This window comes from Lolium perenne, chromosome 2 (genome assembly GCF_019359855.2).
Source record: "Lolium perenne isolate Kyuss_39 chromosome 2, Kyuss_2.0, whole genome shotgun sequence".
Lineage (NCBI taxonomy): Eukaryota > Viridiplantae > Streptophyta > Magnoliopsida > Poales > Poaceae > Lolium > Lolium perenne.
The window spans coordinates 232,365,924-232,384,007 of NC_067245.2; the positions used below are offsets into that span (position 1 = coordinate 232,365,924).

Sequence of the window (18,084 nt, forward strand, 5' to 3'; positions counted from 1 at the left end):
ACATGAGAAAGCTAATGGTGAACCCCGAAAGGGCAACACCATTAATGATGATGGTGCGGGAATAGATAACCCTCACTATGTTCTCTTTAAAGATTATTATGGTGATGTCTATGCTAAATATGTTGGTCCTTATGATGGTTATGTTGCTTGGTCTATTTGGGTTCCAAAGACCCTTGTTGCTAACAAAAGAGGACCCATTGAAAAATGGGTACCTAAATCCAAGAATTGATCTCATGTAGGACTATGCCAGGAGGTTCAAAATGGGTACTTGATAGTGGATGTACAAGTCATATGACCGGCGGCAAGAACCTCGTCAAGGAGTTGAGGCCCAACATAAATGATATCACCGTCTCCTTTGGCGATAATTCTACATCCGAGGTATTGGGTTTTGGCAAGGTTGTGGTTGCACACAACATTACTCTTGTGGATGTCATGCTTGTCAAAACCCTTGGTTAAAATTTGCTTTCCGTTTCCGCCCTTGGCAAGATGGGTTTCACCGTCTTTATTGATAAAGATATTGTGGTCCTCTTGTGGAGCAAGACTCTAAAAGTCGCATTCGTTGGGTATCGCGAACACAACTTGTATGTGGTGGACTTTTCGGGGACCACCACGACAAGTGCGATGTGCCTATTCGGAAAGGCGGACGTGGGTTGGTTGTGGCATCGCCGCCTAGCCCATGTCAACATGAGAACTTTGCAAAGTCTTCACAAGGGGAACCATATTGTGGGACTAATGGAAAATGTGTCTTTTGCCAAAGATCGTGTTTGTAGGGCTTGTGTTGAAGGCAAAATGCATGACTCTCCGCATCCAAGCAAGACTATCATCTCTTCCAAGAGGATCTTGGAGCTCCTTCATGTGGATCTCTTTGGTCCCGTTACTCATGCAAGTCTTGGTGCGAAGAAACATTGCTTGGTGATAGTTGATGATTACTCAAGATACACTTGGGTCTACTTTCTCAAGACGAAAGATGAGACTCAACAAATATTCATTGACTTTGCTACCGAGGTGCAACGCCAACACAACCTCCTCATTATGGCAATAAGAAGTGACAACGGCTCCGAGTTCAAGAACTATACACTCAATGATTTTCTTAGTGATGAGGGGATTCGACATCAATATTCCGCTGCTTACACCCCTCAACAAAATGGTGTTGCGGAGAGGAAGAACCAGACTCTTATGGATATGGCAAGATCTATGATGGCGGAGTATAAATCCCGCTATAACTTTTGGGCGGAAGCCATCTCCACCGCTTGCCACTCCTCTAACCGGCTCTATCTCCGCAAGGGCTTGAACAAGACTCCATATGAAATACTCACCGGGAACAAGCCTAATATCTCATACTTCAAGGTGTTCGGGTGTAAGTGTTTCTACAAAATCAAAGGGGTTCGTTTGTCTAAATTTGCTCCTAAAGCTTTGGAGGGTATATTTGTTGGTTACGGTGCCGAATCTCACACTTATAGAATCTTTGATGTATCCTCCGGGATTATCATTGAATCTTGTAGTGTGAAGTTCGAAGAAAATGATGGCTCCCAAGTGGGGCAAGTTGATGTTTGTGCAGGTGATGAAATACCTCAAGATGCCATAGTAAGAATGGGTGTGGGATTTTTCCGCCCCATTGAGGGACACGGTGTGGCGTCTCGAGAAGGACTATGCTCTACCACGGTGGAGCCCTCATCTTCTCAACATCAACAAACCCCATCAAGTGAAGCAAATGATGCACCAACCCAAGAACAAGAACAAAACCCTCCCTCTAGTGTGCAAGATCAAGGACAAGATCAAGGACAAGATCAAGGACATGATCAACCAAGAATTCATGATGGTTCCGACGAGTATCCATTTGATATTTGCTCCGCACCAAATGATGTCCAAGATCAAGCACATGATGTTGAGCACTCACAAGAGATTGTAGTTGCTCAAGTTGAAGGTCAAGACGGGGACCCAAAAGATCAAGTTGATCAAGTGATACCTCCAAGGCCAAGAAGAACCAAGGAGGAGATCGAGGCCCGTCGTCTAGCAAGAAGAGAAAGGAACCTTGAGCTTCGTGATCACACTCATGATAAGGTTCTTGGTGATATAAGGGAAAAGGTTTCCACAAGAAGGCAATTGGCTAATTTTAGCAACCATCATGCTTATATCTCCTTAGTGGAACCCAAGAAAGTATTTGAAGCCCTTGAAGATTCGGATTGGTTGGAAGCTATGCGTGAAGAACTCAACAACTTCAAGCGCAACAAAGTGTGGACATTAGTAGAGAAGCCAAAGGGGTGCCGCAATGTTATTGGCACTAAATGGATATTCAAGAACAAGCAAGATGAGTTTGGAAATGTTGTGAGGAACAAGGCAAGATTGGTGTCTCAAGGGTTCTCTCAAGTTGAGGGAATTGACTTTGGAGAAACCTATGCTCCCGTGGCTCGTCTTGAGTCCATCTGTATCCTTCTTGCTTATGCATCGCATCATAACTTCAAGTTACAACAAATGGATGTGAAAAGTGCATTTCTTAATGGTCCTATACATGAAGAGGTTTATGTTAAGCAACCCCCGGGGTTCGAGGATCTCAACTTCCCTAACCATGTCTACAAGCTCGATAAAGCTCTTTATGGTCTCAAACAAGCTCCTAGAGCTTGGTATGAGCACCTTAAGGAATTATTGGTAGACCGTGGGTTTGATGTTGGGCTAATCGATCCCACTCTTTTTACTAAGAGGGTCAATGGGGAGCTTTTCGTTTGCCAATTATATGTTGATGATATTATCTTTGGCTCTACTAACAAAGCTTTCAATGTTGAATTCTCAAAGCTTATGACCGATAGGTTTGAGATGTCTATGATGGGAGAGATGAAGTTCTTCCTTGGTTTTGAGATCAAGCAATTGAGAGGAGGAACCTTCATCAACCAAGCAAAATATCTCCAAGACATGCTCAAGAGGTTCAAGATGACCGAGATGAAAGGTGTTGCCACTCCTATGGTTACCAAATGTCATCTTGCACTTGATCCCAATGGTAAAGAGGTGGATCAAAAGGTATATCGCTCCATGATTGGATCCTTGCTTTACCTTTGTGCATCTAGATCGGACATAGTGTTGAGTGTTGGTGTGTGTGCAAGGTATCAAGCTTCTCCTAAGGAGAGCCACATGATAGCTCTCAAGAGAATCTTTCGATATTTGGTTGATACCCCAAGATATGGTATTTGGTACCCCAAAGGCTCAAGTTTTATTCTCAATGGGTACACCGATGCGGATTGGGCGGGAGACAAGGATGATAGGAAATCAACCTCCGGGGCTTGCCAATTTCTTGGTAGGTCCTTGGTGTGTTGGTCATCTAAGAAGCAAAATTGTATATCTCTCTCCACCGCCGAAGCCGAATATGTTGCCGCCGCAAGTGGATGCACTCAATTGTTATGGATGAGGCAAACTTTAAAGGAATACGGTGTCATTTGTGACAAAGTGCCTCTATTATGTGACAATGAAAGTGCTATCAAGATTGCCTATAATCTGGTGCAACATTCAAGAACGAAGCATATTGAGATCCGGAATCATTTCATTAGGGATCATGTTGCCCGTGGTGATATTGAGCTCATCTATGTTCCTACCAAAGATCAACTTGCCGATATATTCACGAAGCCTCTTGATGAAGCAAGGTTCACTTATTTGAGGAATGAGCTAAATATCATTGATTCAAGGAGTATAGCTTGACCATCTTGCAAACACACCTTCGTCTCAAAACTTTATTTGGTTTAGATGTGGGCATGGAGATAGGGGGAGTGCGGTTTAAATTATTGAGCTATCCCTCCCCCCATAATGCCAACATTAAGAAATCATTCTCTTTATATCATATGTTGATATGTGAGCTTCAATGATGAGTAGTGGCTTGGACCCAAGATATATCTTCGCGGTGCCATGCCACAACACTCATATATGGTGGCCTAGGCCACCACACTCTTCTTCGTGAAGAGTTGGAGTTGTTTGGATTTTCATTGGATTTTATTGACATCTCCATGTTCTTATGGGAAATCACTCTAGTTTGGCCTTATTTGCTCATATCTTGCAAACTTGAGTGACCATGTACCATTAACAGTTTGTATCTTCTAAAACCTAAGCCTACTCTCTCCTATAAGCCATTTCCATCTTGCTCATTTGTCATGTTTGGTAAAAAACTTGGAGTTTGAGGTTTTTCGGTCGGATGATCTAGGTTCCTCCATCTTATTGGTAAATTTGCACCTTATATGTGACGTGATACATTATTGCATCGCATATGGGTCATGCAAATAACCAACGAAAGATGGGCCGGATTCACGGCGATTCTGGAATTTTCCAGAACCCCGGATAATCCGGCCCCAGGAGACCCCGGAAAATCCGGCCCGGCCGGATTATCCGCCCTAAGCTAGGGCCGGATTATCCGGCCTGGGCAGATCTTGAAAGGGTTGAGGTCGAGGCCGCAGGGGGGCAAACGGTTCACACCACCCCCACGCGCCTCTCTCTCCTCTTTCTCCTCTCAAGATCGCCGGACCTCCTCCTCCTCGCCGGAGACGCTCCGTCCGCCCCCTCTCGGAGTTCTTGGGTGGATCGGGTGCATCTCCTACCTAGCTACCTTCTCCTCCAAGCGGTTTCCACAATGGATGTGGGTATGATTCACAATCTCTAACCCTAGATGTTGTGTTTTATATGTGCTATTTTCTTGGTGGAATTGGTGTCTAGTTGTTCCAAATCTCGTGTAGTGTACTCCTCTTGCATGCTATGAGGCCGATCTAGTCTTAGACAAGCTTTTGATTGGAAAACTGCAACTTTCGCAGGGCCGGATTATCCGGCCCCCGCGCTGGCCGGATTATCCGGCCTGGCCGGATTATCCGCCCCCACAGGGACCCCGGATTATCCGGCCTGGAGCTTCATCGCCGCTGCAGTTTTTGCTTCAATCTATCATGTCTAGATGTGTACCGACTTATAGCATGTTTTTCGAGTATATTACTGTATCTTACATGACTTATGAGCATTACCTTCTCTTTGCTACCCGCCTTTGCTTCTCACAGGTGGTGCTTCTCGGGGTGGTCGGAGACACTCAAGGCATGATCGATCTAGTGACGAGTTTGCACCCAATGCACCTCGCAAGTCCGTCACTTCAAGGCGAAAGAACAAGGAAGTGAGGGAGAACTACAAGGCCATGGACCCAGTCTCTTATTCCGCTATCCGCATGAAGAACTGGTATGAAGATGTTCCAAGGGATGAAGAGATAGAGGGCAGGAGATACTGGTGCATGGAGCAGGAGTTCATCTACAAGGATGTCTATGAGCCCATGAAGAATCTGAGACCCATGCAAGCTATCGATGTGGACATTCTGGCGGTCAACAATCACTTTGAAGATGCAATCTGGGTAGCTGGAAGGCTGGGCTTGCATGATATCATGAAGATTCAATGTGACTATAGCCCAGATTTGGTGAAGCAATTCTTTGCCACTTTGGCAATCAAGAAAGATGAGGAACGCACTATGGAATGGATGACTGGCTCCACTCACTGCAGTGCCACTCTGCGCCGATTTGCTGGTATTCTTGAAGTTCCTGTTGATGAGGGTCGTCGCCTTCATGGACCACAACAGACAGATAAGAATGCTCTTGTGCATCTCTATACCTCAGCGGGAAAAGTTGGTTTTACTAAGGGGCTGCTTCCCATTTACAGTCAGTTGCTCCGGTTCTTTCGGGCAACCATTTGCCCAAGTGGTGGTAACAATGATGCTCTCCGGGGAGCCCTTGTGGACCTTATGCACCTCAGCTATAAGTGTGCTCGTGAGACTAATGAGGAACGGGACTACTCTCTTGATATCATGGACTTTATCTTCCATGAGATCCATGATGCCATGGTCTCCCGGACCACCATACCCTATGCACCCTACATTCAGCTTCTCATCAACAACTCTGTGGCTGTGAGTGGTGAAGACTTGAGTGGGTATCCTTATGTGAAGCACCATGTCAAGAAAGCCTACAAGCTTAAGCCAGTCTCTTCAGCTGTACCTGCACCTGACACTTTCATGGGTGATGCTCGTTCTAGTGGTTTTGCTCCTGCTCGTCATCCTGATGTCCCGGCTATGAGGAAGCAAGTGAGCCGGCTTAGTTGGTTTCAGCGTCACATCCTTTGCATGAACATTGAGATCCATAAGGAGAACTATGCAGCTAGCCGAGAGCGTTCTGAGATTAAGCATACTCAGCGGTTATTCTACACAAGCTCGGTGGTGATCAAGGTCCCCCGCCTCAGCCTCCAGCTCACCGGGGTTACGGTGGATGGCACTGCGCACGGAGTTCCATGGAGTGATCTTGATGATTGCCTTCAAAGGTCCAACATCTCTCGCCGCTCTCCGGATGCATCGACAGCGATGAGGAAGAAGAGGAAGCGGCATACCTGTCCGATGATGAAGAAGCCTCCGAGTGATTCCCATGGGACGTGTAGCATCGCGCTTGTCCCCTTTTTGGCGTCTCGATGCCAAAGGGGGAGAAGTGTTCTATTAGGATTCTCGGGGATTTGCATGGTTTGGGCACAAGCATATGCGTTTATCATTCTTATATTGCTTGTGTTCCCTCTTATTTGAACTATTTGGTTTGTTTGTGTGCCGTTCAAAACTATGTGCTATGTGGTGTGAGACATTGTTATGGTTTTCAGATTTCTATTTGTTGAGATCAAGGATATTACATTATGTGTGATGCTACATCTCCGCATTATATATCTACACATGGGTATGATTTCTTGCATCCTATCTCAACTTCATATGTGTCAATGTCTATTGTTAGAGCTCATGTTGGATATCTCTTGTGTTGAGGCACCATACTCCTATGTGTTGTGTATTTGTATTCAAATGCAAATTACTTATATGCACACATGTAGGGGGAGTGCCTCTATGTTTTGCCATCATGCTTGTCTCTATAGTGATTCCCTTGCAAATCCGTATATTGTCATCAAACACCAAAAAGGGGGAGATTGAAAGAACATCTCTCACATTATGTTTTGTGTGTTTGATGTCAATATATGTGATACACTAATGTTTGTTTAAGTGGTACAGGGTTTACATAGATTCATATTTATGTGTGTTGGATTTGGTCGGTCTGTCAAAAGATAACAGCAAAAGATGGCCAGGCCGGATAATCCGGGCCGGATATTGTTGAAATATCCGGCCCCCTGATTTTGGCTAAGTCTTCGAGGGAAAAACAGCGCAGTATGGGGGCCGGACATTTGCCCGGATATTGTCCCGGTATTGTACCAGGGCCGGAATATCCGGGCCGGATATTTTGGAAATATCCGGGCCCCCCCGATTTTGGCTAAGGACTGGAAGAAAAGCTTCTCTGGCATAGGGCCGGACATTTGGCCGGATAAAGTCACTGTTTTGTTTCGTAGGCCGGATTATCCGGGGGGCGGATTATCCGGCCCTTACTTAGGCCGGAATATCCGGCCCCCCGGAAGCTGCAACGGCTCAATTTTGAGGGGAGGTATAAATACCCCCCTTCTTCTACCTTGGTTGCTTGCTCAATCATTACACAAGAAATCTGCCAAGCCACCTCCATTAGAGCCACCTCAAGAAACTCAAGATTTGCAAGATCTCCTTCCTCCCCCAACCAAAGCTCTTGATCTTTGGGGATTCGAAGGAGAAGACACCGATCTACATCCTCACCGAAGCGTTCTTCATTTCCCCCTCTCTTGTTTGAGGGATCTCATGCTAGTGTTCCTATTTGGTTCCCTAGTTGATTTGTGTTGATGTATTGTTGTTGATTGTTATGTTGTAACAGATTTGGGAGCCTCCAATTTGGTTGTGGATGTGTGCCCCAAGAACCTTGTAAAGGCCCGGTTTCCGCCTCGAGGAAATCCCTTAGTGGAAGTGGGCTAGGCCTTCGTGGCGTTGCTCACCGGAGATCTGAGTGAAGCCTTCGTGGCTGTTGGTTTGGCTTTCGTAGCAACCACACTCCTCCAAACGTAGACGTACCTTCTTGCAAAGGAAGGGAACTACGGGAATCATCTCCGTGTCATCGCGTGCTCCACTCTCGGTTACCTCTATCCTATTCTATCTCTATATTGCTTAGATATATCTTGCTTAGTTGTTAGCCTTGTCATATAGGTAAATTCACTTAGTTGCATATCTAGAGAATTTACCTTTTGTGTCAAGCCTAAATTGAAAATGAACTAAAAATTGGTTAGCACCTATTCACCCCCCCCCTCTAGGTGTGGCATACGATCCTTTCAGAAGGCCTACGATAAGATACCGCGACACGTCATGTGGTGGGTCTTAGAGAAACACAAAGTCCCAGTAAAGTACATTACCCTCATCAAGGACATGCACGATAATGTTGTGACAAGTGTTCGAACAAGAGATGGCGATACCGATGACTTCCCGATTAAAATAGGACTACACCAGGGGTCATCTTTGAGCCTTTATCTATTTAATTTGGTGATGGATGAGGTCACAAGGGATATACAAGGATATATCCCATGGTGTATGCTCTTTGCAGATGATGTGGTCCTAATCGATGATAGTCGAACGGGGGTCAATAGGAAGTTAGAACTATGGAGACAAACCTTGGAATCGAAAGGTTTTAGACTTAGTAGAACTAAAACTGAGTACATGGTGTGCGGTTTTAGTACTACTAGGCACGAGGAGGAGGAGGAGGTTAGCCTGGATGGGCAGGTGGTCCCTCATAAGGACACCTTTCGATACTTGGGATCAATCCTACACAAGAATGGGAATATTGATGAAGATGTGAACCACCGGATTAAAGCCGGATGGATGAAGTGATGCCAAGCTTCTGGCATTCTTTGTGATAAGAGAGTGCCACAAAAGCTAAAAGGCAAGTTCTATAAGACGACAGTTCGACCCGCAATATACTATGGCGCTGAGTGTTGGCCGACTAAAAGACGGCATGTTCAACAGTTAGGTGTGGCGCAGATGCGCATGTTGAGATGGATGTGTGGCCACACGAGGAAGGATCGAGTCCGGAATGATGATATACGAGATAGAGTTGGGGTAGCACCGATTGCAGAGAAGCTTGTCCAACATCGTCTAAGATGGTTTGGGCATATTCAGCGCAGGCCTCCAGAAGCTCCAGTGCATAGTGAATGGCTAAAGCGTGCTAATAATGTCAAGAGAGGACGGGGTAGATCACACTTGACATGGGAGGAGTCTGTAAAGAGAGATCTGAAGGACCGAGAGTATCACCAAAGAACTAGCCATGGAAAGAGTCGAATGGAAGCTTGCTATCCATGTGTAAGAACCATGAGTTGGTTACGAGATCTTATGGGTATCACCTTTAGCCTACGCCAACTTGAAGGATTTGTTGTTGTTAGATGCTCCCCCGGTGGGAGATGGCCAACACCTTCACTGAGGTATCCTCCATCTCATGGTCCGTATATCCGTGGGCAGCGCAATCAGTAGTGGACCGACCGGACCTGAGGACGGCGGCGACGAGGAACTCCAGCTGAATCGAAGGTAATTTTTGTTAACCAAACATAGTGCAGATAAACTAGTTCTTCATGGTTAGAGCTATTGTTCCAATCTATTATGTTATGATTTGGTTTCTGCCATTTCATTTGATTAGATTATTGGGCGTTGGTGTGTTCATGTTATTGTGAATGTTATCTGTAGAACAATTAGTATACTAATCAATTTGGTATGGGTTTATTGTGAGTGTTGTTTGCAGTTTTCTATTAAGTTGTTATGTTTCGATTTCACCTATTATATTATGTTTACATTAAGAAATACATGTGGTTTCCTATAGGAGTTCATTTTTGTTAGAAATGTATAAATGCACCTTAGAAATGATGTGTTATAATTTGTAATCCTATGTTCTCTTCTTAGTTATCAATCTGATTAAGTAAAGGTCATGTGTTTTATAATTTGGTCTATGAAAATGTATATGTGTTCCTAAGGTAATTATGAATGTTATGTTTATGTATGTCATATATATAATTTATGATATTGGTATAGTTAACAATCTGATTAAGATCTCTATGTGGTTCACTATAGTAGTCCATTTCAGTTACAGTGCATAAAAGAAACTTTCTTCAGAGCAAGAGGGGTTGGATGAACCATCACTCATCACATGACCTCCTTATTTTTCTTTTAGGAGAAATTTCTTCTAATCTCCTGTTTCTTGCTTCAGGTAATGTTTACGGCCATGTAAAACTATATTTGATGCGACATATATCATTTTATGTGGTCATATTCTCACATCAATGATTTTTTTTGTAGATCCCGCTTTGTCGCAAGATAAGCAAGCTATAGCACATCCGACGGCATCCCAAAAGAAGGAAGAAAAGATAGGAAGATAACAAAGATGAACTAAAGCAATCTCCTTGCAAGCAGTAACCTGAGAAAAGTCAATAGTCCAAGTTTTCTACTAGGTTTATGGTGAGATACTATATTTTGGTAACACTGTCCAAAAAGGATAAACCATATCTCCACGCTACCAGTGAAGCAAGCTACATGCAAGGCTTTTGGAAGGTATTTCATTAGGCTTAATTGCATCCGAGGATCTGATTAAATTAGTGATGGTGCTCCGGGGATGGCGCCAGACAATCTTGGTGGCGGTAGTTGTGGAAGCGGTTGGGAAACCCCAAGAGGAAGGTGTGATGAGCACAGCAACAAGTTTTCCCTCGGTAAGAAACCAAGTTTAATCGACCAGTAGGAGAAAGGCGTGACTTCTGAAGGTGTTGCTAGCTGACTAGTGGCAAGGCGCACTACCGACGTCAGCAACAATGTGAAACCTTCACACAACACAACCAAAATACTTTGCCCTAACTTATAGTAAAGTTGTCAATCTCACCGGTTTTGCTGAACACAAAGGATTAAATGTATCGAGTGAAAGGAGATGATTGCAGTAATAAAAGAGAACAGAGCTTACAGTAAGTAAACAGAGCAGAATTGCAGTGGTTGAATTTATCAGTGTAAAGGAAAGGACCGGGGTCCACATTTCACTAGAGGTGTCTCTCCATAAAGATAAATAACATGCTGGGTGAACAAATTACAGCTGGGCAATTGACAGAATATCGACCATACATGACAAGATGATTACTGTGAGATTCGTTTGGGCATTACAACCTAATACATAGACTGTAATCCAACTACGTTTATGACTAATAATTCACCTTCCGGTTATCGTCCGAACCCCTTCCAGTATTAAGTTGCAAGCAACAGATTATCGCATTAAGCAATGTGTGTAAAGTAAACAATAGAATTACCCTTGAATAAAACATTATTGTTTTCTCCCTAGTAGCAACAACACATCTACAATCTTAGAAGTTATTGTCACTCTTCTAGAAAACTAGAGGCATAAACCTACTATCGAGCATAAATAACCCCTCTTGGAGTCACAAGCATCTACTTGGCTAGAGTATCTACTAGCAACAGAGAGCATGCAAGATCACAAATAACATATGACATGAATATATAATCGACATCAACATAGTATACAATATTTATCGGATCCCAGCAAACACAATATGTAGCATTACATAAGGATGATCTTGATCATGTAGGGAATCTCACAAGATCTATACATGAGGCACAAATTGGAGAAGACAAGCATCTAGCTACTGTTATGGACCCATAGTCCAGGGATGAACTACTCACGCATCACTTCGGAGGCGGGCATGGCGATGTAGAGGCCTCCGGCGATGATTTCCCCCTCCGGCGGGGTGCCGGGAAGAGCTTCAGAACCCTCCCGAGATGGGTTCTGCAATGGCAGTCGCGACGTAACTTTTCGTGGATGGAGGCTCGGGTCTTCAGGGTTTTCCCGAGATCATGAATAAATAGGCGGAGGGGCGATGTCGGTGGAGGCCAGGGTGGCCCACGCCACCCCTAGGTGCGGGCCAGGGCTTGGCCGCGCCTAGGGCTAGCGTGGCCGCCCTGCTGCCCCCCTTCGACTCCCCTCTGGACTCTGTCATCGTTACGGTAAAATATTAACTTTGGCTTTTGTTTCATCCAATTCCGAGAATATTTCATGAGAACTTTTTTGAAATACAAAACAACAGAAAACAGGAAACTGGCACTGTGGCATCTTGTTAATAGGTTAGTGCCGGAAAATATATAAAGTGCAACGAAGTATGGGCAAAACATATATGAATTGGTGTAAAACAAGCATGGAGCATCAAAAATTATAGATACGTTTGAGATGTATCAAGTAGCTTGTGGTTGAGTTTCAGACTCACCATGGTGGGAGTATCATAGGTCGTTAAATATGATTTGAAAGTAATATATGCAGTCCAATATGGTTTGGGATGGTAGGCTTAATTAACTTGCATTGCCCACATGTTTTGTAACAGAACAGTTATGTATGTCATGATGTGCTACAAAGTATATGTGGTTGTTGTATGCACGTTAAAAATACTAAATGCAAACATGTGGATCCGATAAAAATCATAATTGATGACCCGATTGCGAGGAAACAGATAAAATTGTATACCCATTGCCAAAAAAAACTGGTCTCATCGGTGAAGGTTATATTAACCGTTATCATAGAGGCCTTTCACATCAACATCAGGCTCGTGGCAACGAGCCCTGTTTCGTTGCCGATGGGTTTATACCAGTGTCCATAGGCGAAAGATCATTTTCCTACCCAAGTGGGTTTTGTGTGTTGGTGTCAACGCAATGATTCAATGTCGGTTTTGTGTGTTGGTGTCAACGCAATGATTCAATGAAGGACCCATTTACATTTTTTGAATGGTACAAGACGGTGTTGGACGCTTCGAAGAAGATGTAGTGGCGTTAGTTGACCCCTAGTTTTTCCTGGGGTGTTGGTTGCAATGGTCTCGATGTAAGGCAAGGTGGTTCCGTGTCTCGCATGTGCACAAACCAAAATTCACATCTCCATAGCCTTCCCATGCCTCAAGTTTGCACTCTCCCCCAGTCGTTATGCAAGTTTCTTGAAGTTCTGGAGGGCTAGAAGTAATGATCGTCCTGACCAGTAGTTCCGCCAAAGGCAGCTTGACTCCTACCCATGTCCTCTCTCCTGGCTATGGACACTGGTAGTAGGCTGGAAGTTTCACCCTACCTCCGGGGCAACCTCTGAAAATGGCCTTTTGGCTCCTGGTTCGCTACCGTTAGCTATTCACATTTTTCAAAAGTAGGACCGATAGTAGGCTAGAAGTTCCAGCCGCCGCAACTTCTATCCTACTAACACCCATAACTACCATGCGAGGTAGACGTTGGAGTAGGTTTGGTCCGGCTAGAACTTCCGGCCATAGGGCCCTCCACACTTTGTTGTTCTTGGGTTACCTTGGTGCCCTTGAAGGAAGAAGTTGTCGTCCTGAAGACTTGATTTGTGTTGTAAGAGCTTAGCGGTTTGTCGTTGGGAGCGTTCCATTGAGTTTTGAAGATTGCCCTACCCTGTGTAAAGGTTTTGGTTGCCACCTTCAAGTTCCCCGCTTAGTGGAGAGCGAGCTAGCCTTTGTTGTTTACTCACTGGAGAATAGAGTGATACCTTTGTGGCGTTGGTTGGCCTTCGTGGCATCACACCCCTCCAATATAGATGTATTTCTACTCAAAAGGAAGGATCTACGAGAACTAATCCTTGTGTCTATGTGCGCTTCACCTTCGGTTACCTCTACCCTTACCACCTTTACTATGTGTATCTTGTTTACTTGCTTGTATGCATATTTTCATATAGGATTGTCCACTTAGTTGCACATCTAGACAATCTATATTCTTGTCAATCCTAAATTTGCTAAAAATATTTGTGGTTAGCACTTATTCACCCCCTCTAGGTGCCCATACGATCTTTTCGATAGCCTAGCTATGTACTAGTTTAGACACCTGCAAACCTAGGTCCTTCCCTATATAAAGGATATAGAGAGTCGCCACATAAAAAACACAACTCTTTTTCTCTCTCTGAAAACTCTTGTGATATCCATCACCACTCATCCACCATAAACGTACTCTAGCAACCTTTTGAGTTCCCCCTCGAGAGCACAGTCAAAGATAATCCATCCAGCACACACGAGAGTAAGGTCTTTACTATACGTCGTTGTCGGGGCCCAAACCTGTAACAAACTGGTGTTTGTGTGTGCTACCATCTAATCCTGCTGAACAACAAATTTACTAACAGGAAAATACAATGAAAGTTGGCATGCCAGATATGAGATTGCGTGTTCAGATTAACTTTGAGAGGCTTAGATGGTCAAATTGATCATCTACATCAACGACGCTACCACCACTCCCAGTTAGGCATTACACTTTGGTACACACAACCTTGTCACCAACGCCTCAGGCAAAACCTTCATTGTCAGCATCAATCCGACAACTAGGATAAACTTCCCTTCGCACGAGATCAACTCAGGCCACGACACCGGCCGTAGACTAAATTGCTCGTCCCCGAAGGAACGGCTGGTGGAAACCTTTAGTCTCTCCCCAATCTCCGAGCATGACTCAAAGAGTGCGGGGAGCTCTAAAGATCGCGCGTAAGAGGTCTTCACCATCAACGTGCCCCCCTCCCAAGTTGGGCCGAATGGAGCCACCGATCGGCTTGTGTCACCCACGCTGACCTGATTTTAAGGTCCACAACCGATCTCTCTAACGAGATCCACCAAGCACAGACTTCCGACCTTTGCGAGGGGGAAATCAAGGAGATCATCTCCTAGATTGCCTAAGGTGCAAGAGCGGTCTAGCGCTCTCCCAAGAACAACTCGAGAATGATCATGCCGACTTCTTCAAGATGTAACACTGAGCTGTTGTTGTTACGCCTATCAAACTTGGCAAGCCAGTCCAACACGCTGTGAGAAAATTAGTAAAAGCAAAGTAGTTTACTTCTTATTTCCCGATTCAGTATGTTGAGGGTAAGAAGACATGTAAAAACTTAGAATAAACACATTCACCCCCTATACATCAGGAAAAAAAAAAACTTTTCTAAACGTTAGAATTATGTTAATCTAACATGTGTACTGAATTTTCACTACTCAGTTTGTCCCTGTTACACCGCACACAGTTTGACCAACAAAAGGTGTGTTACGTGTTATAAAATTATACTCTGGTATTTGTACTAGGAAAAATGTTTTCATTGATATTTTTTTTATGTCAATTATTATTGCTTAGATTGAAGGTCAGAATAAGATCAACAAAACTGTTACTCATAGTCAATAGAGTATCTCCTAGTCAAAATACTCCTGGTACTGTGTAATACGTGGCCATTTGGTAGTCCTTGTTGTTGGACATTTGTCTACTGACGAGGTGCCTCTTGACACGACTACCACCTCTGCTTCCAGAACAACAATGCAAACCGCCACGCGTCCCTTAAACCCACCTTCATCTCTGCTTTCCTCTGCTCCGACCACCCCGCACTTCCATTTTCCCACCGCCCTCGCCGACAGGAAACACAGATGGATCCCATCGCCGCCACCAACTCCGGCGGCGACCGCGACGCCTCCACCCCGACCAGCACCACCGTGACCCTCCCGCCGCTCACCCTCCGCGACGTGCCCCGGCTCACGTCCGCGCCCTCCGCCGCGATCCCCAACCCCATCTCCAGCCACCCCTACTTCAACCCGCCCCCCACCTTCTACATCTCCCCGGGGGACGTCTCCCTCCGCCACGCCTTCTTCGACTTCGCCACCGGCCACCCGGACCCGCTCGTCGCCTACCGCCGCGCCGGCCCGCGCGGGAGCCTCGCCCTCGACCCGGCCCGCGCCCGCGCCGCGCTCGTCACCTGCGGGGGCCTCTGCCCGGGCCTCAACACCGTGCTGCGCGAGCTCGTCGTCGGCCTCCACGAGCTCTACGGCGTCCGCCACGTCTTCGGCGTCGCAGCGGGCTACCGCGGATTCTACGGCGCCGACGATGACCACGTGCTGCTCGACCCGGCCGCCGTCGACGGCTGGCACAAGAAGGGAGGAACCGCGCTGAAGACGACTCGAGGGGGCTTCGATCTCAGCAAGATCGTCGACGGCATGGTCGCGCGAGGGTATACTCAGGTCAGAGCAACTCGTACACAGTTTCCCGTTCAGATTTGACTATAGACGGCGATGCTTTACTTGCAATATCACAATGATCTGTGACGACTTAGTAACGGGGGTGGGCTTTATGCACTGAATGCTTGACCATTAACTGGTTTAAGATTATACTCAGCTGGACTTGCTCTAATCTACTGAATTTGTCTCTTACGTTTTCAGTGATGACCAATGTAATATGATTTGAGTTACCATGATGTAAGAGCATGTCTAAAAGACCCCTTAAAAGGGCCAAACCCGTATAATAACCGCCGAAATAAGGGGTTGGGCGCTACCCGTTCGTCTAGCAAACCCCGTAAAACAGGCCCCCGCATCGATTTTTTACAGTTTTGGCTACGGGGCGGCTCTTCGCCCCTTACTTGTACGGGGCGGGAGGCTGAATACAGGGCCAACCCCTCATCCCATTTCACTAGGGCGCGCGGACATTTCAGAATTCCCAACCGTTTTCTCCGCGCCGCCGCCATAGCCACCCGCGCGCCGCCGCTGAAAACAGAATATTCCTGTTAATACAGGGCCCTCTACTCGTGTTTTAAGGGGCAGAAAAATAAGGGGCCTGTTAGACATTCTCTAACCTATAAATACACATTTAAATTAGAGTTAAGGTATTGCAGAAAATTTCAATAATGCTCATAACTATCCAAAGTTTAATAAGGCTCATGACTATCCATCTTACTTAGGAGTAAGACTTTAGTGTGGTTACCTACTATCGAACTGTTCAAGTGCAATGGAATCAAGTGTGTGCTGGTTAACATGCCAATTGTTCCTCTTCTTCATGTGTTGATCATACAACCTATAATCTCCTTTTATTCCAGGTCTATGCGATTGGCGGGGATGGCACCATGAGAGGAGCTGTGGCGATCTTCGAGGAGATCAAACGGCGTGGTTTGAGCATATCCATCACAGGGATCCCGAAAACTGTGGACAACGACATCGGCATCATAGATAGGTCATTTGGATTTCAAACTGCAGTGGAGATTGCTCAGCAGGCGATCGACGCAGCACATGTGGAGGCTGTGAGTGCGGTGAATGGCATCGGCCTTGTCAAACTTATGGGCAGGAGCACAGGCCACATTGCTCTCCATGCCACCCTGAGCAGCCGAGACGTTGACTGCTGTTTGATTCCTGAGATCGATTTCCATGTTGAAGGGAAGGGAGGCCTGTTTGAGTTTGTGTATGAAAGGATAAAGGAGAAGGGACATGCTGTCATCGTGGTCGCTGAAGGTTCTGGTCAGGAGTTGATTCCCCGGACTGATGAGCAGAAGCGGGAGCAGGATGAGTCCGGCAACATGCTGTTCCTTGATGTTGGCCCCTGGCTGAAATCTGAGCTGGGTAGGTGGTGGAAGAGAGAACACCCCGGTGAGTTGTTCACTGTGAAGTATATCGATCCTACCTACATGATTCGTGCAGTCCCAGCAAATGCTACTGATAATCTGTACTGTACCCTGTTGGCGCATTCCGCGATCCACGGGATCATGGCTGGGTTCACTGGCTTCGTGCCTGGCCCGATAAATGGGAATTACAGCTACATACCTTTGGAGGATATCGCAGTGGCCAAGAACCCAGTCGATGTGAATGATCACAAATGGGCATGGGTTAGGTCAGTCACAGATCAACCGGATTTCCTGAAGCCCTAAGACATGAAGTTATGTGGCGTCATGAACTACCCTCTCTGGACACTGTCAAAATCATTTTGATTTGATCTAGTAGTAGTTGTTTGTCTTGTTATGTCGGTTCTTCAATAAGATAAGAGAGACCGTGTTCTCTGGTTTATCAGGCTGTGGGTGTATGTCTTCGGAAGTACTTGTAACTCTATTGTAAGTACGATTCTCGTAGATACACTTGGTGGCATGAAATGGTGTTTGGACTTTGGAGGATTGGGGACAAATGGTGAATTTACTTCGAACCGTTACTTGTTTATTCTGGGAGGTACCAACGCATTTTTGTTATACTCCTGTGTGAAAACTGAAAACCTGATCTGGATATGGACACAAAGATAAATGTTTTGCACCTACGTTCTGGGTAATAAGAAATATAAATCGTTTGTTCGACGTTTGGGCAACAAGGCCTATTAGCTCAGCTGGTTAGAGCGTCGTGCTAATAACGCGAAGGTCACAGGTTCGAGACCTGTATGGGCCA

At 45.5% G+C, this 18,084-nt stretch overlaps 1 protein-coding gene and 1 non-coding gene across 2 annotated transcripts; both read left to right on the forward strand.

Annotated features, from left to right (window-relative positions):
* The first annotated feature begins 15,224 nt into the window (after positions 1–15,224).
* Positions 15,225–17,865, forward strand: LOC127335207 (ATP-dependent 6-phosphofructokinase 2). The gene is made up of 2 exons (XM_051361816.2): positions 15,225–15,912; positions 16,761–17,865. The coding sequence occupies exons 1-2, from the start codon at positions 15,325–15,327 to the stop codon at positions 17,580–17,582; spliced, it is 1,410 nt and encodes a 469-aa protein (XP_051217776.1). The 5' UTR covers positions 15,225–15,324; the 3' UTR covers positions 17,583–17,865.
* Positions 17,866–18,010: 145 nt separating this feature from the next.
* Positions 18,011–18,084, forward strand: TRNAI-AAU (transfer RNA isoleucine (anticodon AAU)). Its single transcript has one exon. It is a non-coding gene; the product is annotated as a tRNA-Ile (tRNA).